This window comes from Oenanthe melanoleuca, chromosome 9 (genome assembly GCF_029582105.1).
Source record: "Oenanthe melanoleuca isolate GR-GAL-2019-014 chromosome 9, OMel1.0, whole genome shotgun sequence".
NCBI classification, from domain to species: Eukaryota; Metazoa; Chordata; class Aves; order Passeriformes; family Muscicapidae; genus Oenanthe; species Oenanthe melanoleuca.
In genome coordinates, this window is record NC_079343.1 from 1,421,012 (window position 1) to 1,441,991 (window position 20,980).

General features: G+C 50.2%; 2 protein-coding genes across 2 annotated transcripts; both read right to left on the minus strand.

The window, feature by feature from the left end:
- Positions 1–901: 901 nt before the first annotated feature.
- Positions 902–5,524, minus strand: LOC130256725 (G-protein coupled receptor 35-like). Its single transcript, XM_056498602.1, has 2 exons — positions 5,325–5,524; positions 902–4,008 (listed from the first exon to the last, which is right to left on the minus strand). The coding sequence occupies exons 1-2, from the start codon at positions 5,331–5,333 to the stop codon at positions 3,055–3,057; spliced, it is 963 nt and encodes a 320-aa protein (XP_056354577.1). The 5' UTR covers positions 5,334–5,524; the 3' UTR covers positions 902–3,054.
- Positions 5,525–7,910: 2,386 nt separating this feature from the next.
- On the minus strand, positions 7,911–9,146 carry LOC130257037 (G-protein coupled receptor 35-like). The gene has a single exon (XM_056499264.1). The coding sequence runs from the start codon at positions 9,144–9,146 to the stop codon at positions 8,214–8,216; it is 933 nt and encodes a 310-aa protein (XP_056355239.1). The 3' UTR covers positions 7,911–8,213.
- Positions 9,147–20,980: the final 11,834 nt, after the last annotated feature.

Genomic DNA, 20,980 nt, shown 5'->3' on the forward strand with positions numbered 1-20,980 from the left:
CAATCTCACACAGTGAGCAGCCCTGCTGGGGCTATTTCCCCTTCCCCTTTCCCAGCACTGCACGGAATTGCCTGCAGCACAAAACCCTGTCAGGGCTCCCTGTGCTGCACCCCTCCCCAGGCTTCTGCAGTGGTGCCTTTTGAGGCTCCCTAAAAACATGGGCCAGGCAAAATCAAGGGAATAAAAAGTGGTTGTATTTATTGAAGGGCCTTCAGGTACATTTTGGGCATACAAAACACCCAAACATGGATGACAGGTCACAGGTTTTCACACTTTTATAAGTTTGGTCCATTTGCACATTGGGGGTTAATCTTCCAATTACAGCTCCAGGAAATGAAGTCATTTACCCCAAATTTGCTACCCCCAGCTCACTTTTGTTTCCATCTCTCAGGGCCTGAGACAGTGAGGTGTCCTTAATTCCCAGGCCTGGAGAGGAATTGTGTCTGACCAAAATGGGAAAGCAGCAGCTCACACTGTGTATGGAGTTTAGAGTTCTACACTAAAGACTTGCAGGATTACTAATATATAAAAAAATAGAAAAGCTAAAATCCCAGGGACCAGCTGAGTATCTGTGCACACACACTGGGCAGGGCATGGAAAATCCCATGTTTCCCAAATGCCTGATGCTGCTTCAGTGCCTGTGGAGCTCCCTGCAGGCTGCTGGGCAGTGCTCACCACTGGAACAGCTGTGCTGCAGCAGGGAAGCAGAATCAGAGATGCCTCCAGCACTGGAAGCAGCATCCAGCCCACAGCTCCCCAGGATGTGTCCTTCAGCCCCCTGGAGCTCAAACCTCTGGTGAGAACTCAGGTTTCAGGCCTGCCCAAATGCCACCAAACAGCGAAATACTGCTGTTTAAATACTTTTAGTTTTAAATACTTTTTTAGTTTTAAATACTATTTATCACTACTGGTGATAAATACTTTCATGGCAGCCCCTGCCTTCCATGCACAGGAGGGCAAAAAATGCCATATCCAATGGCTACTCACTCACATAAAAGCAAGATTCTGAATTACTTTGTAGGCTTTTCCTTGTGGGATATTTTTTTTCTCTCTCAAGCCTGAAGTGGAAAAAAATATTAGCATTTTTTTTCTTTTAAGGGGCAGGAAAGTTGTATCTTGCAGAAATGTTGATAAAATGCAGTGGTTCAGCCTCGTTGTTTGATGGACTTTGGCAGCTGTGGCTGGTCCCCACTACCACTTCCCAGACTCTTGTGCTAGGAAATGGAAAAGATTTGGGGTTATGTGTGTTGCCATCCTCCTGGATTGCTATTGCAGTGCTGGATGGTGGCCAGAGCTTGTTGTGGCCCAGGGTCTGATAACCATCTGCTCCATTTCCTAGGAGCACTCAAGGAGCTGAGGCTTTGTTCAGACTGAAGGAGGATGCCAGAAACCCATACTTAACTTGTCATATAAACCAGATAAAAATTTTTATCCAAGGTAGAACACAGATCTTCAGATAATCAGAAAGCTCCTTTCTCATCTTTGGGTTTCCCTGTTAAACACCCTGCTGTAAGGCAGATCTTATATCTTGGTAGCAAAGTCTCCCAATCTCCAGTATAGGTTTAGCATTAAGAGTAGAGGATTCTGATGTGCAATGTAATATATGAATATTTATTTATAGATATATTACTATGACACACCTTTATTTTCACTTGCAAAAGTATGGATTTTTTTTGTTTGTTTTCATAGCATGCAGTGGAAACAGCAAAAAATCTTAATGATGACAGGGATTGTGAAGTCAACTCATTTCCCCTTTACAACGAGAGAAGAAGGAACAATTATGAGACCTATATGTGGGGCCACATGTATACAAGCACTCCTGTTCTGAATTTCAGAGTAGATGACCTATTTGGAGCCCATTGGAGATTGAATAATTTCTCCATGTTAAATGGGAGAAAACATGAGCATGGCTGAATCTTCAAAAGCAAGCAAATTATTTGCTTTCTAGATTAATAGTAGGTTAACAGGCTGATATGAATCTTCATCTCTTTTTTCAAAATAATAAAAAAAAAAATCACAATCATGTTTTTGGAACAGGCATTCATTATAAGCAATGAGATGCAATGTCTCAGAAGGGAATCCTAGGTCCAAAGATGTTTTTGGAGGTCCTCTGTGCTGTTCCTGAAGTAGAAGTGCTTTTCCTTGCTGGATACCACTTGTCTGGATTGTAAGAGGTGTCTGTCAAGAAGCCTCTTGCTTTCTGAGGGTAGTTCATATTTGTTGATGGCTACAGGGGTGACAACACTCACACATCTTCAGCAACAGATGGTTGCTAAGATCAGGCACTATTTGTCTCCCATATCTTTTCCTGTCTTTGAAAGATAATTTAGAAGGCAGAAGGAGGGCTAAACCGTGTGCAGTGGTTAAACTGGTCACATATACACACAGGCTACTTGCTCTGCTTGCAGTGAAATACCAGTAATGCCAGAGCATTAGAAAATACACCAGGGAGGAAAATTGGGAGGAATTATCAGCTGAACGACCTGAGTAGTTTCATCTGTTTCTGTGGCACAGCTGCTCACTGTGCTGTCTGCCAAAGCACTGACACAAAGCAGGTGGATCCAACGTTTGGCTAGGACACTTTCCATGCTGGGAACAGTGCCTTGTGTGTTTGTTTGAGCCAGGGTCTGGGCAGTGATTTCAGACTGTGGTCTGAGCGAGTGTCACTGCGTGGTGACAGATTGAGGGGAACTGTATGTTAGTTGTCACTAGGGAAGTAAATTGCCTCTGAGTGCAGTCCCAGGAGGAAATTTTTTAGAGGCTTACAAGTCAAAAGACACTGAAAGTGAGGGACCATGAAGCCAACCAAGACAAGCTGTCCCCAGGAGGGGCCTGGAGCTGTGATAGAACGACACAAGACAGAGCTGGACTCACCTCACTGGGGACAGCAGGGCAAAATTCAAGTTAACATCAGACCCTTTGGAGGGGTTTGTCCCTTTCTGTACATATGCCTACACCTACAATGGTTGCAAACACTGTAGGTGGGTGCATTCCCTGTGCCTCAAACTCGAGCAGCCTTGTGGCACTCAGCACCTGCTGTGCACTGCCCCTTGTTCATGGCACCACTTCATCCATGGATGGCTGCGACTCCTCGCTTTGGTTCGTCTTGGACCTCCTGAATACACACTTGGGGAACATAGAAGAAAACTCTGGAAACTCCTTGGCTGCAAAATAATAGCAAAATGCATCCAGACAGCAGTTACAATTTGCTAAGGATGCAGAGAACTTAATAAAGGTTATAACTCCTGGTATCAGAGAATGAGCTCCAGCAGCGTCCACCGCAAACCGCAAGAGCAGTGAGATGTGGAAGGGTAAGAAACAGACAACAAACACACACCAATTCACTGAAATAATGTGCACAGCCTTCTGGAATAATTTTGTCTCATCAGGGCTTGTGGCCATCTTCTCTTTTAGACATCTGATGATTTGTACTGAGCAAAAAGTCACAATCCCTAAGGGAATAAAATATGCAAGGACAGTGTAGAACACAGCAGAATACCTAGGCTGGACAGATTCTCTCTGAAAGCAGCAACCTTCCCAGTCACCGTGAAGTAGGCGATAGACATGGGAATAAGTTATCAGTGTTATCCAGAGCAAGCCACAGACAGAAGCTGATTTCAGTGGGGATCGGAGAACCTTTGCTTTCAGAGGGAACTTGATTGCAATGTATCGATCGATGGCGATCAGGGTGATGATCAGGATGCTCATGGGCATGTTTGTAAAATAGATGCTTTGTATGCCTAAACACAGCCCATCTACAGGATGCTTGTACTTGGTAAAATACAGCAGGAAAGGCAGGGTGAAGATCAGGAAGCTGTCTGCCACGATGAGGTTGATCATGTACACCTTGGTCTCCGTCCACCTCTTGATTTTGCAGCAGAAGACCCAGAAGGCAATGGCATTCAGTGGGATCCCCAGAGACAGCACTGGGATGTAGAGAACCATCTGAAACAGCACAATGGCACCTTGTGCACTTCTGTCAGTGCAGTTGTCCGTGCTGGGCTGTCCCTGCAAGGAAAGAGAGCAGGCGTGAGGCTGAGCTCGGTGACAGTGTCCTGCAGCCGTGTCCCCTCTCCTGTCCCTGCAGCCTCTGGAGGGCTTCAGTGCTCACCAGCACCACCAGCACCACCAGCACCACCAGCACCACCAGCACCACCAGCTTTGCTTTGCTGCTGGAGCCACCCCATGGCTTTGCTCTGGGTCCTGCCACACCTGGGAACATCCCCAGGGCTCGAGCCCTCCCAGCCCAGCACCTTTGCTCCCAGGGCAGTGGGAATGCTGCTGCAGGCTGCTGGGAGGGTGGGTGCCCCCAAACACAAATCCATTCCTCTGCTGGCCAGGAACAGCTCAGCAGGGGTACCAGCAGCCCTGGCAGATAACAGACCTCCAGAGAAAGAAGGGAAAGTGAGCACATGTGTCTGATCTCTGCCTTCAAAGGTAGGAAGCCAAAATATTGCTAGGGCAGAAAACATGAATCCGAGAACTTAGACTATCTTCTGCTCTTCCTTTAAATATTTCAGGGCAGTTTGCCACCAGCAAGGAGGATGAATCAGACTTTATCTGCAGCTCATAGAACTGTTTACAATGAGCCAGGCATGGAAAGTGCCCAGATTCCTACAATCTCTTACCAGTGCATTGCCTTATAAGTTATCAGCTTCTAAACATCAACATGTAAATTGTAGTGGAAATACATGATTGCATGAAGTAAGTGGACTGTTTTAGTGTCCAAGATTGGGAGATAGATCTGACAACCCCAGAGGAAAGCACAACACCTGCCCTAGCACAAGAACTGGTATGGCAATACTGAAGCACAGGTGTACAGTCATTTTTAGGGTGGAATTCACAGAGGAACTAACATACAGCTGGTGTCGTAGTGCTCTTGGGCTTTCAGCCTCATAGGATTTGGCCACTCTGTGGTTTCAGCCCATTCTGCAGCTGTCCCCTGGCAGCCTGTTGTGGTCACCCTGCAGTGAAAAAGCCACTCTGGCTGCTTATCACTGGCCTGAGGAGCAGCTGGACACACCAGCCCCACCAAACCCCCCATGCAAGCACAGAGCTGTGACAGCTCCCAGGTGTCCCAAAACTGACAGCACTGATGGGAATCCGCAGAACAGAGGGGCAGAGACCCCCGAGGGTGGAATGGAGCTGCAGAACAGAGGGGCAGAGACCCCCCTGGGTGGAATGCAGCTGCAGAACAGAGGGGCAGCACAGCTGGGAAAGCAGCAGGAGAGCAGGCACTGAGCGAGCCTTGAGCTGGCAAGCAGGAGGTGAAGCACACCCTGAAGGGCTGAGCACAGCCCCACTGGGGACAGGAAAGCCTTTACCTGCTCCATGTGAGCTGCTCCTGGGAAGGCTGCGGGCACAGGCAGGTCCTGGCAGGGAAGGTGTCAGTGCAGGGCACAGCTGTCCCAGCCCAGCAATGAGCCCGTGCGCTCCTCCAGCGCTCCATTTATGCCCTGGCTTTGCTGAGCCCGAGCCTCTGGTGCCCTCTGTTGTCACTCCCGGCAGCTCGAAGCTTCACCCTCAGTTTTTCCATCCCTCCCCTCCTCACGCAACCCGGCAATTAAAATTTAATCTTTCCAGTCGTGGGAAAACAATTTGTGAAATAAAGCCCGTAATGGTTGCAAATGGCCCTTCTGGCTCGGAAGGGTCCCCAGGGAGCCTCTGGGGCGGTGGCAGAGGGGACAGGGAGCACAGGTGGCCCATGCTGGGCTGGCTCAGCCTCTGCACAGCAGCCGGGGGTGGTCACTCTGCTCCTCAGCACCGCAGGGATGCCAGGGATGGCAGCGCCCAGCTGTGTGGCACGCAGGTGCTGGAGCAGCAGGAACATGCCCCAGCGGCATTTCACACACATCTGGATGGTTCTTGCTGCCCACTGCTACAGCAGCTGCAATCCCGTGCCTGCGAGGCAGCTGGCAGCAGCCAGGCTGACTCCCTCAGGATTTGCCCCATTCCCTCTTGTCTTTGGAGCTGTCATGGTTTGGCACTGGCCAAATGCCAGGCACCCACCACAGCTGCTCACTCGCCCTCCCCTGCCACAGCTGGGCAGAGCAGAGGAAAATTTAACTAAGGGTTCCTAAGCTAAGGACTGGGAGGAAACATTCCAAGAGCAAAACAGGCTCATCTTAGAGATATAAAGTGAGTTTATGGCTTATAAAGTTATAAGATATTGTTAGTAGCAATAAGAAGTAACAAGAAGTTAAGTAAGCCCTTAAAACACCTTTTCTTCTCCCAGCCCCTCCCTCCTTCCCACCGGCAGTGCAGGGAGACAGGACATGGAGGTTTTGGTCAGTTCATCATTGATATTTTCTTTTGTTGCTCCAGGAGAGAAGCCCCTCCCTGTGAGACCTTTGGGTCCTTCCCATGGGAGACAGTTCTCTGTGAACTTCTCCAGACTGGGTCCACTCTCACAAGCAGCAGTTCTTCCAAACCTGCTGCACTGTGAGTCCATGCCATGGACAGCATCCTCACCAAAACTGCTGTGGTGTGAGTCCATCCCATGGACAGCATCCCACCATGACAGCATCCTCCCAAAACTGCTGTGGTGTGAGTCCATCCCATGGACAGCATCCTCCCAAAACTGCTGTGGTGTGAGTCCATCCCATGGACAGCATCCTCCCAAAACTGCTGTGGGATGATCTCTGCATCCCTGGGGATCCCCAGGGGCTGTGGGATGACCTCTGCATCCCTGGGGATCCCCAGGGGCTGTGGGATGATCTCTGCATCCCTGGGGATCCCCAAGGCTGCAGGGCACAGCTGTTCCACCATGGTCTCACCACTCTCTCACCACTCCCTACAGAGGAATCTCAGCTCTGGCCCCTGGATCACCTCCTGCCCCTCCTTCCCCCTTGCCCTTGGTGTCTCTGTGTTGTTTCCCTCACATGTTCTCACCTCCTCCTCTCCTCTGGCTGGCATTACCAGTGTGTCCCCCTTTGTTTTGATTTTCTTCTTACATGTGTTATCTCAGAGGTGTTTCCAACCTCTCTCATTGGCCCAGCCTTGGCCAGCAGCAAATCCATCCCCAGAGCCAGCAGGGACTGGCTGTGCAGACAAGGAGGAACCTCCTGGCAGCTTCTCAGAGAAGCCACCTCTGTGCCCCCTACCAAAGCCCAGGCTGTGCAAAGCAGCCCAGGAGCTCCTGTTCTCAAAGGTGAAGCAGCAGGCTGGGAGCTGGCTGGGTGCTCACTGAGGGCACATGTAGGTCACAGGGGAAGGTGTCTGTGGGCAGGAAAGACTCCCCCACACTGTCTGGTAGAACACTGCTGGGGCAGAGCTCAGTGCCATTTGGGGGGATTTTTAGCATTCAGAAAGTTAAAAAAAGCCCAGTTCTAGGCAGCATTTATTGACTTCCTCTCTCCCCTGACTTTTCTAGGCTGCTGACTCATGGAAAAACACACTTCCCTGGTGGAAATGTTAGGGGTGACAGTGTGGGCAGGCTGTGGACACCCAGCCCCAGCTGGGCTCACCTGGGGGGACACTGTGGTGACCCTGGGGGTCAGCCTGGTGCCACAACAAAAACTAGGGTGGCAAATGGCCAGGCAGCAGGGAAATGGCTTTGCTGTGTGTGGGAGGAACAGCCCTGCAGGGGTGGCTGCTCTGGGGAGGCTCTCTGGGCCAGGGCTCTGCAGGGCAGGAGGACTCAGCTCTCAAATCTGGACTGACAAGTGTTGATTTCATCCCAAAGGTTCCCTCACACCTGTCTGACCTGTTGAAGGGGAAGGAGCTCAGGACAGCCTAGGCTGTTTTGTTTTTTATGTACTTAATAATATGCCTGAATCACCTGAACAGCCACCCAACCCAGCCAGACAAAGGAATGGGATAAATATAAACTGGATTACTTTAATAATGCAGACAACCTGAAATACACAATGAGGAAAATATGATATGCACATCTGTACATGTTAGCAAGAAAGATCAATAGATTTCAGCTGCAGAAGGAACCAAAAGAGGTTCATGGCTCACCTGTCTTGATGTCACAAGATGATGCTGGAGGGTGGAATGGAGCCATGTCAACAACAAGCAGTTACATCACACTTCTACACATCTCTGTGACCTATTTGTTTAATAAAAACATAGAGTACAAATTTCTAAACCTAACACAGAATTTGCTAGAGAAAAAGAGTAACTTAAGCAAACTTCTCTCAGTAGCCCTGAAGCTGTACTTCCTCTCTATGCTGCAGAGGTTGTGGGTGGGTTGTGCTCCCTTTTCTCCTTTAGCAAGTCTCTGTCTGCAAGGGGTGGGTTGCCTCTGGTTTTTGAGTGCTGGCTTTGGGCCACAGAAAGGCTTCATGGAACTCCCTGGTGACAAAGTAGTAGCAGACACTGTCGAGGCAGCAGTTGGAGGTGGCAATGCACCTCATGACAGAGGAGAGGTTCCTGATGGCACACAGCAGGAAACAGGAGACTCCAACCCTCTCCATGACAAACCTGGCTAGCAGCCCCAGGCAGGCTGGCAGAAAACAGATCAGAAACACAATCAGATTTGCAGAAATAATGTGTACAGCTTTCTGGATTGACTTCTCCTCCGCTGAATTGCTGTTCAGATGCTTCTTGAGGCTCCTGATGGCTGCTGTGGAGCAGAAGGTCAGGGTTGCCAAGGGGAGAATGAAAACAAAGAAAATGGCCAGCAGGCTGAGAGCAGCAGGAATGGGGGTGTAGGTCTGGGAGCAGAGATCTGGGTGTCCCTGCCACAGCTGGAGGGTGGCACTGCTGACCACCAGCAGCCACAGCAGCCCGCAGAGCAGCGCTGCCCTCCACGGGGACCTGAAGCTCCTGGCTTTCAAAGGGTGCTCTATGGCAATGTATCTGTCAATGGAGATGAATGAGATGGTGTAGATGCTCACCAACATGTTGATAAAATACATCATCTCTGTGAACTGGCAGAGCTGCCCTCGGGCTGACTCACTCCAGAGCAAATAAACCATGGAAGGCAAGGTGCAGATGACAGAGAAATCTGCAAACACTAAGTTCATGACATACACCCTGGTTTCTGTCCACTTCTTCATCTTGCAGGAGAACACCCACAAGGCAAGGGCATTAAACAGTGCTCCAAAACAGAAAATGAGGCTGTACAGAGCCAGTTCAAGGAGGCGAACATGGTGGTGCAGCTCTAGATTTGTGGAGCTGCAGTTGTTGGACACATTCATTGTCCTGAGTCACAGGTGCTGGATGATGCTCTGAGACCTGAAATAGGAAAAGACATGGTAAGACCCCTTAGTAGCTGTAAAAAAAGCACATATAATACATATGTCCTTTGCCAAAGAAGTGAATTTGAGCTCACAGAGCTGTCTTTGTCAGCCTGTGTCATCCTTTGGCATCCCTGGTCAAGCTTTATGTTCACTCAGTTTGTGGGTGTCTCAGGCTTCACTTCCAATAAGACATGGCAGACAGCCTTTATTAAATAGGGAGCTCCGAAAGATGTTTTTCAAGAGTATTAGTTGTGTGAAGAGTGTGAGTTCATGGGCTGATAAAAAACATCTTTCATCAGAGCCTATCCTGTGGAAAGTGGCTCCATGTGACATGCACATGGAACAATTCTCTGAACTGGTGATTCTGAGTATCTGCCACTTCTGCTTGCTTCTAAATGACTGCAGAAAACAAAAACAAACCACCTTTCAATCAGTGTTTTACCAGTCTAACAGGAGAGAGAAGTGGGGAGGGATCTGATGAAATCCCATAGCTTACAGAGATGTGGGAAGGGACACCCCATCTGCAATGCAGAGGGTGCCTGCAAATCAGAGTTCACTTCTGAAGGGACTGAAAAATGCACCAATAACTCAGCTGCTGGGGAGATGTGTGAGTGCCTTGGGCAACAGCAGACACTGATGTGACTGCTGCACAGCCCTTGGCTGCTCAGGTCTGGGTCTCCCAACGAGGCTTGCTGCTCACTGCCTGTATCTGAGAGGCAGGGGACACTTGTTCCCTGAGGAAAACCTCTCTGAACTGTGGAAAGTAGCAGCAGGGCACTGTCCCTGCTCCTGGTCACTGTTATGGCACAGGGCAGGTCTGGCAGCTGCTCTGGTGCCCAGCTTTCTTTTCACTGCCCAATGCCAGTCTGGAATATTGGTCTGCAATGCCAGCAGCTGCCTCTGCAGATGTGCAGCACAGGCAAACCACCCTGCTGGGCTCTGCAGCATCACATGGCTCTGGCCAATGCTGCCTTGGGAGCTGCAGACCTGGCCCAATGCAGCTCCCAGCAGCAGGGCTCCAGGCCACAGGGCAGTCCAGAGGCTGAGAGGAGGATGGAGGAAATGAGTTGAGGGTTTAAAGCTGGCCAAAAAGCACTGATAGGGTATGACTGAGCAAAAAAAAATATCTTTAAAGAGATGCAGCTTGACCAGCTAGCATCCTGTGGCTGCTGGAAATGCTTCTTGTGGGGTAGATGAAATGCCTGCAGCATCAGAGGTGCTAGGCACCAACTTCCAGCTGTAACAAAAAGGATGGAGACAGCTGTGAAACAGCATCTTGCTGCTGCTGGATGGCCTGGAACAGCTGGGGCTCAACAGGCAAGGCCAGCAGTATGTGCAGGGTGTCCTGCTACCCCTGAGCTGGGCAGCAGCTCTCCCCAGCACAGAAGCTGGTGACAGCTGGGCTTGTTTCCTCCAGCAGCTCAGGAAGCAGGAGGCTTCTGCCTGGCCCTGACCAGAGAGGCTGGAGGGAGAGATGCAAGGCAGAGGCTGAAGGCACAGGGGATGCTGCAGCAGCACTGTGGTGGCTGCATCCAGCCTTTTTTCACCACTGAAGGGGGAATCTTGCATGGAAAGTCCTCCTCCTTCCTTCTGGGGAGAGCTGAAAAGTGGGCAGGCAGCAAGGGCTGAAGGGTGAATGTGGTGGGTGGAATGGCTGAGGACACCAGGGAGCCCTGGTGGGAGAGGGAAGGAACCTGGGACTGGGCAGAGGGAGAGCAAGAAGGAAAATGGGGGTGAAGTTGGGTACAGCACAGCATCTTCTGCATCAGCTGCCCTAGACCTGCCACCTCCATGACAGCAGCCCTGACTGTCACCAACATTCCTCCAAATGGAGTGGGTGGCTCTCAGCAAATGCTCAGTGAAGATGCAGCACAGGTATGAGAACAGACCTGGGCAGGGCAGCACTTCCAGAGGTTCTGATGTCCCCAAGGCACTGCTGGCCTGCCCTGGGCATGGCCAGAAGGAGTGAGCAGGCAAACTGTCCCATGGCAGAGGAGAGCCAGGGGGGCCCTGCCATGGCTCTGAATTGAGGAGCTTTTCCCCTCTGTCTCCAAAGAGCATAAAGGAATCTGCACACTGCCTGCTCCAACCTTGCTGCTGCTGTTCACCCCTCTCTCAAAGGCAGGGATCTGAGGCACAGCAGTTTTTTCTCTTCATTTCTGAAATTTGTGTTCTTTCAGGCTTATCTATCACTGCATCCCTTGAAAACTGTATTGTGATCACCCTAACAATGATCTGCTTTGATAGACACTGGAAGGGGTTTTCTTAGACTATTAAAAAAAAAAATAAAATAAAATAGAATCACTCATTTCCATGTTGGGATGAATTAACTCCCATATTCCAGGTAAAGCACATAGAGAATACCTTGGAGTAAGAAGAGAAACTGAAAGGCTCAGAGATCACAACCCCTGGACTCCTGCCCTGCAGGAACCACACTTAAAGCCTCCCCCCAGGCACAGCAGGACCCAGCTCAGCCAGCAAGAGAGGAGGAAGCAAAGTGCTGTTACCTGCAGTTGGAGGTGACACAGCCAGCAGCAGGTGCCACCCGAGGCTGGGTCTGTGCAGCCACCAGCGGGCTCAGGCTCTGTGCAGGGCTGGAGCTGGGCTGGAGCTGGGCTGGAGCAGGGCTGGAGCAGGGCTGGAGCTGGGCTGGAGCTGAGCTGGAACAGGGCTGGAGCTGGGCTCTGGGCTGGAACAGGGCTTGTGCAGGGTTCTAGCAGGGCTCTAGCAGGGCTCTGAGCAGGGTTCTAGCAGGGCTCTGTGCAGGGCTCTAGCAGAGCTGGAGCAGGGCTCTGTGCAGGGTTCTAGCAGAGCTGGAGCAGGGCTCTAGCAGGGTTCTAGCAGGGCTCTGTGCAGGGCTCTGTGCTGGGTTCTAGCAGGGCTCTAGCAGGGCTCTGTGCAGGGCTCTAGCAGGGCTGGAGCAGGGCTCTAGCAGGGCCTGCCTGGCACCAGCAGCTCCTGTACTTGAGGGCTCCCATAGCACCTCCTCCTCCTGCGTAGCAGCAGATTTCACATCAGAGATTCTCAGTGCCAGCCTCCTGGCCAAATCCATGGTAGCACCAGCTCACAGCAAGCCCTGTGCCTCACTGCACCTTCTGAGAGTGGCTAACAGAGATGTTCAGCAAGGGGAGGTTTGAAATACCATGCTGAAGTCTGAGTAAAGCCAGAAGGTGCAATATCTGATTTGGAGAGCCCCATGCAGCTAGAGTGTTGAGTTGAGCTGTGCTTGCAAGCTCTGGGTGGATGTGGGCACAGGGAGCAGCTTGGCAAATGGTGCAGGGAAGCCTCCCCAGCCCTCCTCAAATGCTGCACTCTAATGGTGCCTTGGGTTGGGTTGGGTGCCTGGGGAAGGATGGAGCAGGGCAGGGTGATGATGGGGCTCTGGCCTGCACCCCTGTTGGGCACAGGTACAGCCAAACCCTCGAGAGTGTCAGCTGGCACCTAAACCAAGGGCATCCCACATGGATCTCCTTCCACAAGGAGCTCCACTGCTAAACTCTGCTTTGGCAGAAGTGCAGGGGGCAGGCAGAGCTGTAAACCCCAGAGGGCTCAGCAGTGGGCTGTTAATTGGTGTCAGTAATCAGCTGCTAGGGGGGAAGGAGAGGAGAGGAGAGGAGAGGAGAGGAGAGGAGAGGAGAGGAGAGGAGAGGAGAGGAGAGGAGAGGAGAGGAGAGGAGAGGAGAGGAGAGGAGAGGAGAGGAGAGGAGAGGAGAGGAGAGGAGAGGAGAGGAGAGGAGAGAAGAGAAGAGAAGAGAAGAGAAGAGAAGAGAAGAGAAGAGAAGAGAAGAGAAGAGAAGAGAAGAGAAGAGAAGAGAAGAGAAGAGAAGAGAAGAGAAGAGAAGAGAAGAGAAGAGAAGAGAAGAGAAGAGAAGAGAAGAAGCAGGATGCCCTATGTCCCTGGCTCAGGGGCATGGGGTGGCACCAGGCAAAGGAAGCACTGCAGCACAGCTGCCAAACCAGGCTGTGCAGGGGAGAGCAGCAGGCACAGGATCCTGGAGATAAGGCCCACTGTGCTCCACCACAAGGCTTCAGAAGCTTGCAGGCATCCCATACCCACAGAGATGTGCGTGCTGATCACAGCCCTCAGGGGCAAGCAGGCATCCAAAGCCCTGGGTGTGCCTGTGACAGGAGGAACAGGGAGTGTGAGGCAGGAGCCACGTCAGATATCTCTGAACCACAGGCTGATAAGCCCCTAGAATAGCATCTGGCATCTGTGAGGTGCTGTGGAGGAAGGGGGCAGGAAAGCACTGTGACACGAAATGCTGCAGTGGCTTTTTGGGTCACAGTGTGAAAGGGACAGCAGGGTCAGTGCAGGGGCTCAGGGACAGCAGGGTCAGTGCAGGGGCTCAGGGACAGCAGGGTCAGTGCAGGTGTTCATGGACAGCAGGGTCAGTGCAGGGGCTCAGGGACAGGAGGGTCAGTGCAGGGGCTCAGGGACAGCAGGGTCACTGCAGGGGCTCAGGGACAGCAGGGTCAGTGCAGGTGTTCATGGACAGGAGGGTCAGTGCAGGTGTTCAGGGACAGCAGGGTCAGTGCAGGGGCTCAGGGACAGCAGGGTCAGTGCAGGGGCTCAGGGACAGCAGGGTCACTGCAGGTGTTCATGGACAGCAGGGTCACTGCAGGGGCTCAGGGACAGCAGGGTCAGTGCAGGTGTTCATGGACAGCAGGGTCAGTGCAGGGGCTCAGGGACAGCAGGGTCACTGCAGGGGCTCAGGGACAGGAGGGTCAGTGCAGGGGCTCAGGGACAGCAGGGTCAGTGCAGGGGCTCAGGGACAGCAGGGTCACTGCAGGGGCTCAGGGACAGCAGGGTCAGTGCAGGTGTTCAGGGACAGCAGGGTCAGTGCAGGTGTTCAGGGACAGCAGGGTCAGTGCAGGGGCTCAGGGACAGGAGGGTCAGTGCAGGTGTTCAGGGACAGCAGGGTCACTGCAGGTGTTCATGGACAGCAGGGTCAGTGCAGGGGCTCATGGACAGCAGGGTCAGTGCAGGGGCTCAGGGACAGCAGGGTCACTGCAGGTGTTCATGGACAGCAGGGTCAGTGCAGGGGCTCAGGGACAGCAGGGTCACTGCAGGGGCTCAGGGACAGGACAGACCTGTGCAAAGACAGCCCCAGAGCAAAGGTGTTGGGAGCTGTTTGCCTGTGGTAGCTGCAGCTGTGTGTGCCAGAGAGGCTGATGCTGTGAGTTATTTTTGGGTTAGAGCCCACAGTGATGGCCTTGTTCACAGTCACTGGACTGGAAGGAACCTGCTGAGGTTTCCACCAGCCCTTTGCTCAGAGCCATTGTCTGAGGCCATGTCCAGTTTGGTTTTGAATAGCTGGAAGGATATATCCACACATTCTCTGGGCAACCTGTTCTAGTGCTTAATCATTCTGAGACCAAACTTTTTTATGTTTTGACAGACTTTCCTGTATTTCAGTCTGTACCTTTTGCCTCTTGCCCTCTCAGCAGTGTCAGGGAGACTGAAGGAGGCAAAAGGCACACTGCCACTGGATGTTCATACAGGTGGATCAGATCCTTGAGAGGCTCCTCCAGGCTGAATAGTCCCAGCCCTTTGAGCCTCTCCTCATACAAGACATATTCCAGTCCCTTAATCATCTTTGTGGCATTCCCTAGACCTGCTCCAGTAAGTCCAGGTCTGCCTTGCACTGGGGGCCTGGCACTGGACCCAGTGATGGACTGAGTGTCACAGTGCTGGGCAGAGGGGCAGGATTCCCCTTCCTTGAGCTGCTGGCAGGGCTCACTCTGCAGCAGCCCCAGCTGCTGCCATGGCACACTGCTGGCTCACCATCAGCTCCATTTCCTCCTGGAGCCAAGGTCCTTCTCTGCCCAGCTGCTTTCCAGCAGGTCAGCCCCAGCCTGTCCAGGTGTAGGGAGTCATTCCTCCTCAGCTGAAGGATTGTAGGGACTGACTGACCTGCAGCTCTCTGGATGCTCTTTCCTGAAGGGTGGCATTTGGAGGACACAGCAGTGCTGAAGGGAAGAGCCTGGTGTAAAAGGAGGAGATGAGCAGCAGTGGAAAATTAATTTGAGCCACCATGATCTGCAGGGGCTGCAGTTGATGGTGGGGACTGGAAAATGCCAGTGTCAGAAGGAGATGGAACTGATCCTGTGGAGCTCCAGCTGGTTTGAGGTGGTGACCTAGGAAAGAGCCCCACAGAGGGGTGCAAACCAGGAGGGTGAGAAGATGGGATGTGGGCAGGGATGGACAGAGGCTGGCCAAACTGTCCCAGATGATGAGTTCCAGCACTGGAAGGGGGCAGGGACACAAAGATGTGGCAGCAGAGGATCTCTGGGATGGTGGCAGCCAAGCAGCACTGGGGAAGGTCAGGCTGTGACAGAGGCACCTGCCTGCAGCAGGGTCCAGCCTGGACAGAAGGATCATTCCCCCATGGAAGGCAGGAGAAGGCTGCTCGTGCTGGGGCTGCCTGAGCCCCTGGCACTTCTCACCTGTCTTCTACCAAATCTTGGTGCTGGAAGATGCTAAACTGGTACAGATTGCATCTGTTTGTGTTCTGCTAAGATATAGTACACTCAGCAGGACTAAACAAAGTGGGTTTGGCTGTGGTGTGAAATGGGGTAACACCTACACAGGATGCTGCAAACCTTCACGAGCCAGCCTTTGAAAGTAGCACCTGCTCCATGACAGCAAGGAAAAAACACTCTTAAACATGGTTTGGGTTTTTTCCCCTTCCTCTCCCTCAGTCATGAACATCTCTTTCCTATATAATCAGTTTGAAAGGTCACTCTGTTATGCAATCCTTTGGGTGTGGAAGGTCTTCACCTACATTAATATTCCAAATTCAAAGCTTAATTTATTTACAGTTGACTTCATATGTCCAAGAAGGAGGAAAACAAAGAAGGGCTAAGGATGGCAGTGTTTGCACAAGCAGCCATGCTTTATTCAAGGTGGGCTCAGCAGCACCCACCTGTACAATACTGTACAAATACATCCCACAGGTGCCTCTGGTTTGAATTCTTTTATGTGTGACCAGGCCAGACTGGACCAAACCCTCAGTGCTCTTCAGGCTGCACTCCAGCCTATCCAGCCTCATTATATTGATGCTATGGATGATTTCCTGAGATGAAAAACTCCCTTTTGCACTCTCTCCCTCTCTAAGAATCATTTTGTTTCTGAGTGCCCTGTGTTTGAGTGGAGACATCTAATGCTTCAAAAGCTCTGCCAGATTTTTTTCATCTCTCTTCCTCAACCACAAGACTCTAAAATTTTTTTTTTTTTAATGTGGTTTGCTAATGGGAAGCAACAGAGGAGAGTAGGTCTGGTAATTGTAACCCACACTCTGACCTTGTCTAGTCCCAGGAGAGCAAATCAATTTATCCTTGGCTTTCCCCAGACATCTGTAATTTGCCTCTAGTTATCCTCCCCATTTCTGCATTTGGCCAGAGGCACTTTCAGCCTGGGAGAAGCATCCCTCCTGCAATGTTGTACAGAAGAGTGTTAGAGCCTTCTGCTTATACTTTTGGACTTTTTCTGTAGAACTGCTTTGCTCTCAGTCTTCTAGGCATTACTAGCACAGACTAGGCTGAAATGTGTGTATGCTGGTTTCCTGAAATAAAAGTGTGCCTAAAACTCACTGGATTCATCACCCTTCTTCCTCCTGCTTATTTTTCTACTTGCCTTCTAAATCCCATTCCATTTTGTTTCTCATAAATGTGGAAAAAGCTCAGAGGTTTTTAAACTGGGTTACTTTTGCTGCAGGAGGCAGGAAAGTCATCAGAGGTGCAGGTAGGGAGACTGCTCCATAAATATCCAATTTTCAGAAAAAAAAATACTCCATCATTTAAGAACTACAAATAACCTGGCAAAGGAGAGGTGATAAATTAGATTAAAGTCAGTCTCACCTCATTTGGAAAGGTGATGATGAGTCTGTAGCAAAAATTTGCTGTTACATCAGACCTGCTTCCGTTGCCTGAAACTGAAAGCAATTTTAGAAATACTGTTCAATAATAACTTTAATAAATGGAAATTCAGGAATAGTGATTTAGAATCACCCTTTTTATTCAGTATTCCCTGAAGGCAAATGAACTAATTGACTAAAAAGGGAGTTTTGGCATATAAGCATACCTATAAATATCTATAAAATATCTATCTTAACCTTTCCCCTTTGCAGGGCTGTGCTGACACGCTGTGCTTCAAGAACAAAACAGAAGAGCAAAGAAGATGAACTTGGCTGAAAAACACCTTTGTGAGATGTGCATATTTCTCACTTGCAAGGATAGGAAGCAGGAAAATGTGGTTTGGTCAGGTCAGTTCCAGCCTCTGACACTGGAGTTTAATTTTGAGTTTGGAAATCTTGGTTTTCAGCATCTCACAGTTAAAACGGGGTGAAGTTGTGCACCCACAGAGAGCCACTGATTTACACCAAGGCATTTTCACTCTTATTTAATCACCCTGTTATCTAACCACTCATCAAAGGTAAGAACTCAGCACAGCACCACACTTCCAGCCTGGTGCAAGACACACCCTTTTGCCCAGAACCCTGACTACACTGACAGCTCTGCCAGCACACACAGGCTTTCCACGGGCCTCCCACTTCCAGAGCTCCCTGCTGTCTAGGAAAATAAAAACCCACAAATTTTGGTTGGGAAAATTGGCCAGAAAAGACCCCATGTGGTGGTGGTGGCTGCTGCCCTTGCCAGCACTGGGGGCTGTGCAGAGCAGTGAGCTCAGGGCAGCAGGGAGGGAGGAGGGAAATCAGGAACCCCATAAAGATGTGCTGGATCCCACTGGTAGCTGGGTCTGTGTCTGCTTTGCTCCAGTACTTTTCTCCTGTGTGGCAGCCTTATCACCCCAGCTTGTGGCTTAGCAAGGCAGCAAATCCCCCCACAGCTCTTCTGTACAACTATCTGACCACAGTGCAGATTCCAGATGTCACTGACACGGCCCCTGAGCCTGCCCACAAACAGCCCTGCACCTCCCCTGCCTATTTAGGGCATGGCTTCCCTTGGTGCCAGTCAGTGACACTAAACCTGCCCAGCTTTAGTGGCTGCAATAGTCACAGCAGCCCCTTTACTCTCATTTGGGTTCCTGCCTTTTACCTCTCCCTAGCTTCAATGGCTGGAATATTTTCAGTGCTTTACAATACTCATTTATTGCAGTGTTGGTTGTTTTGGAGAAGAAAGCCCAAAATGTGCATGATTTCTTTCAGTGCTTCAGTACCTTTGTGGCATTTCAAACGAGATGTCAGTCCTCTACTCACCATTGAGCACAGCACAGTGTGTGCCACACACAAATGAAATCTCTCATCTGGTAGTTCTCCTTTCCCCCCTGAAGTAAAAGGTCAGGGAAAAATCAGCCTCCTCTGCTTGTATTACTGGAAGGTGTACAATACAAATGAGATGTGATTATTTTTTACCTCCTAGACCCCTAGGTTTAAAAACTTGCAGGCACAGGAAGTAACCTTCCATGGCTTACTTCCATTAAATTTGAAGGCAATTTCCCAGTTTGCTACAAGGGGACAGAGCTCTCTATAGGTTTATTGGAGTGCTGGGGTGCCTAAACACCTGTCCTGTTAGTGTCCCCTAACCCTGCATTGCCAGAGGAAGGAGGATGCTGATCCAGCCTGGCTGTGAGCACACACCTGCCCTGTGTCCTGTGTGTGCTCAGGGACATTCCCACCAGCCACACAGGGGGAATTTCCTCCCTGTCCCTGTGCTGGGGGCTGGAGCAGTGGATAAACCAGTGTGAGGATGGAGAGGAGCTCTGGGCACAGCAGGATGGAGCTGCCTGCCCCAAGCCCTCCTGCTCTCACCCACAGCTCTGCTCTGTCCCTCTCACACCAACATCAGCCCACAGTGACAATTTGCCAGCCAGACACATACAGATCCTCAAACAGAAATACCCAGGACCAGTAAATCCAGGAAAAACCATGTCCTCTCAGGGGAAGCAACAGGGAGCAAGGGAGGAAATGTTTGCTTAACTTGCTTACGTGTTTAATGAAACTAGACATGGTTCCTCCTTTCTCTCCCATTCAGTTACATTAATTACACCGTAAGACTTTTATCTCAGGAAATCTCTGCTTGATTTGCTTTCCTGATTGCAGATCACTGTGTTGTTTTTCCTCTAAAGAGTGATCAGTCTCCATTTTGCTTGCAGCCAATTTGCAGTGGCTCTGCCAGGACTTAACACTATTTTTCTTATCACCCTGCTGGATGCTATAGCACCAGAGGTGACCAGAAGGTTATAGTCAGGGGGAAGTGGTGTCTGAACTAGGTGTCTAAAGGTCATTTTTAAACTTTGTGTCATCATTTCCAGAAAAGGCAGCTCATAAGTGTGAGAGTTTGCACTCCAAAATTCAGATTAGCTGCGTGGGCAGATCCTCACGACAGTGGTATTTCCCCCTGACATTTGAGCACTTGCAGCTCTCGTGGCCTCAAGCCTCTCTCCAAGGAAAGAACCCATCCAGTGCAGGAGAATCTGAAGCTTTTGCTTTTGAACAGCTTACCCTTAAAAGTAATAGCCCCTAAATTTAACACAGCCCACAAACACAACTCTAGAAAGGCTGTAAAGGTGGGAGGAGTTTCACGATTTATAGATTTATTTTCCCTGGGCAGATGTGAATTATAAAAGTAAAAACACAAGAGAACTTTATTTTTCTCTTAGAAAAATTCCCTGTAGCCAAACAAGAAACTCCTCTCTGTGAAATAAACTTATTTAAGTGAAGAACTGACTGAAGTGTCTCTGTATGCTGTTAGGAAACGTGGGAAGTGGGGGGTGAAGGAATAATCTGAAAATCTTATTCCAAATTTCTTATTTTCTCTGTGTTGCTAATAATTTTCTTCTTTATACCCTTTTAAGCCTGCATTATTTTTACTCCTAATCCTATCTCACAACAAAAATTAAGTATATTAAAATTAACAAACCTCACTAAACCAAGACAAGCCCTAAACATGGTCCAGGCTGCTTTTAGCTGCTCGACCTACATAGCAAAAGTAATTCCTGCCTGAAACAGCTTTGGGATTGAAATTTCCAGTTCTGAAGATGCTGGTATCACCATGGTAAGTCCAAACAGCCCCAGCATGAGCAGTGCTGTGTCCCTGCTGAACCTCACCTCTGGTACCTTCAGCTGAAGTGCTTTGCTGACACCAGTGTTAAATTTGGCTGTGAAAACTGATGCTCAAATTGTTTAATGCAGCCAAAGAGAGGAAACAGGTTCACTTGTGGTGTCTCTTTGGCAGATTGCCCCTCAACACCACAAGCATCAGGTGTGAATAACACCAAGCTGTGGTGTAATTCAGGCTTCTATTTTGGCCATTTGAGCTGGTTATTTGTGAGAGCAGTGAGAGTGACACCTCACATTCAGGCTGCTCTGGTGGCAGCAGGGACCTGGGACTGGGCCATCATTGACACAGAGCTGCTGGGGGACATTTAAATTCTTCAGCTGTAGGTGCAGAGTTGTTCTTGGGGTCTGGCTGTGGGCAGCTGAGTGCCCCAGGACACCCTGGCTGTTCATCACCTACCCACAGCCTCTGCTGTGACACTTCAAAGGGGACAGGGGCAGCTGACACCAGGCTCAGCTTGTTCACCTGGGTTTTGCAGCCAGGAGAGCAGAGAGCTGGGTGGGTGTCTGGTAACCTTCTGTCCTGGTTTGGAGGACAGGTGTCTGCCAAGAAAGGCAGGAGCTTCTCTTTGAAATGGAGAATGTAAACCCCTTCCTCTAAATTATTATAATTTTGAAATTAAGGGGCTCTCAGGCAAAGACATGGAATTAGGAATAACAGTCCTTTACTAGGAAAATTAAAATAGAAATACAGCATTACAAAGAACAATCCCA

What these genes read in the sequence shown, in the direction of transcription:
- LOC130257037 (XM_056499264.1), bottom strand. Translation starts at nt 9,146, where the DNA reads ATGAATGTGTCCAACAACTGCAGCTCCACAAATCTAGAGCTGCACCAC.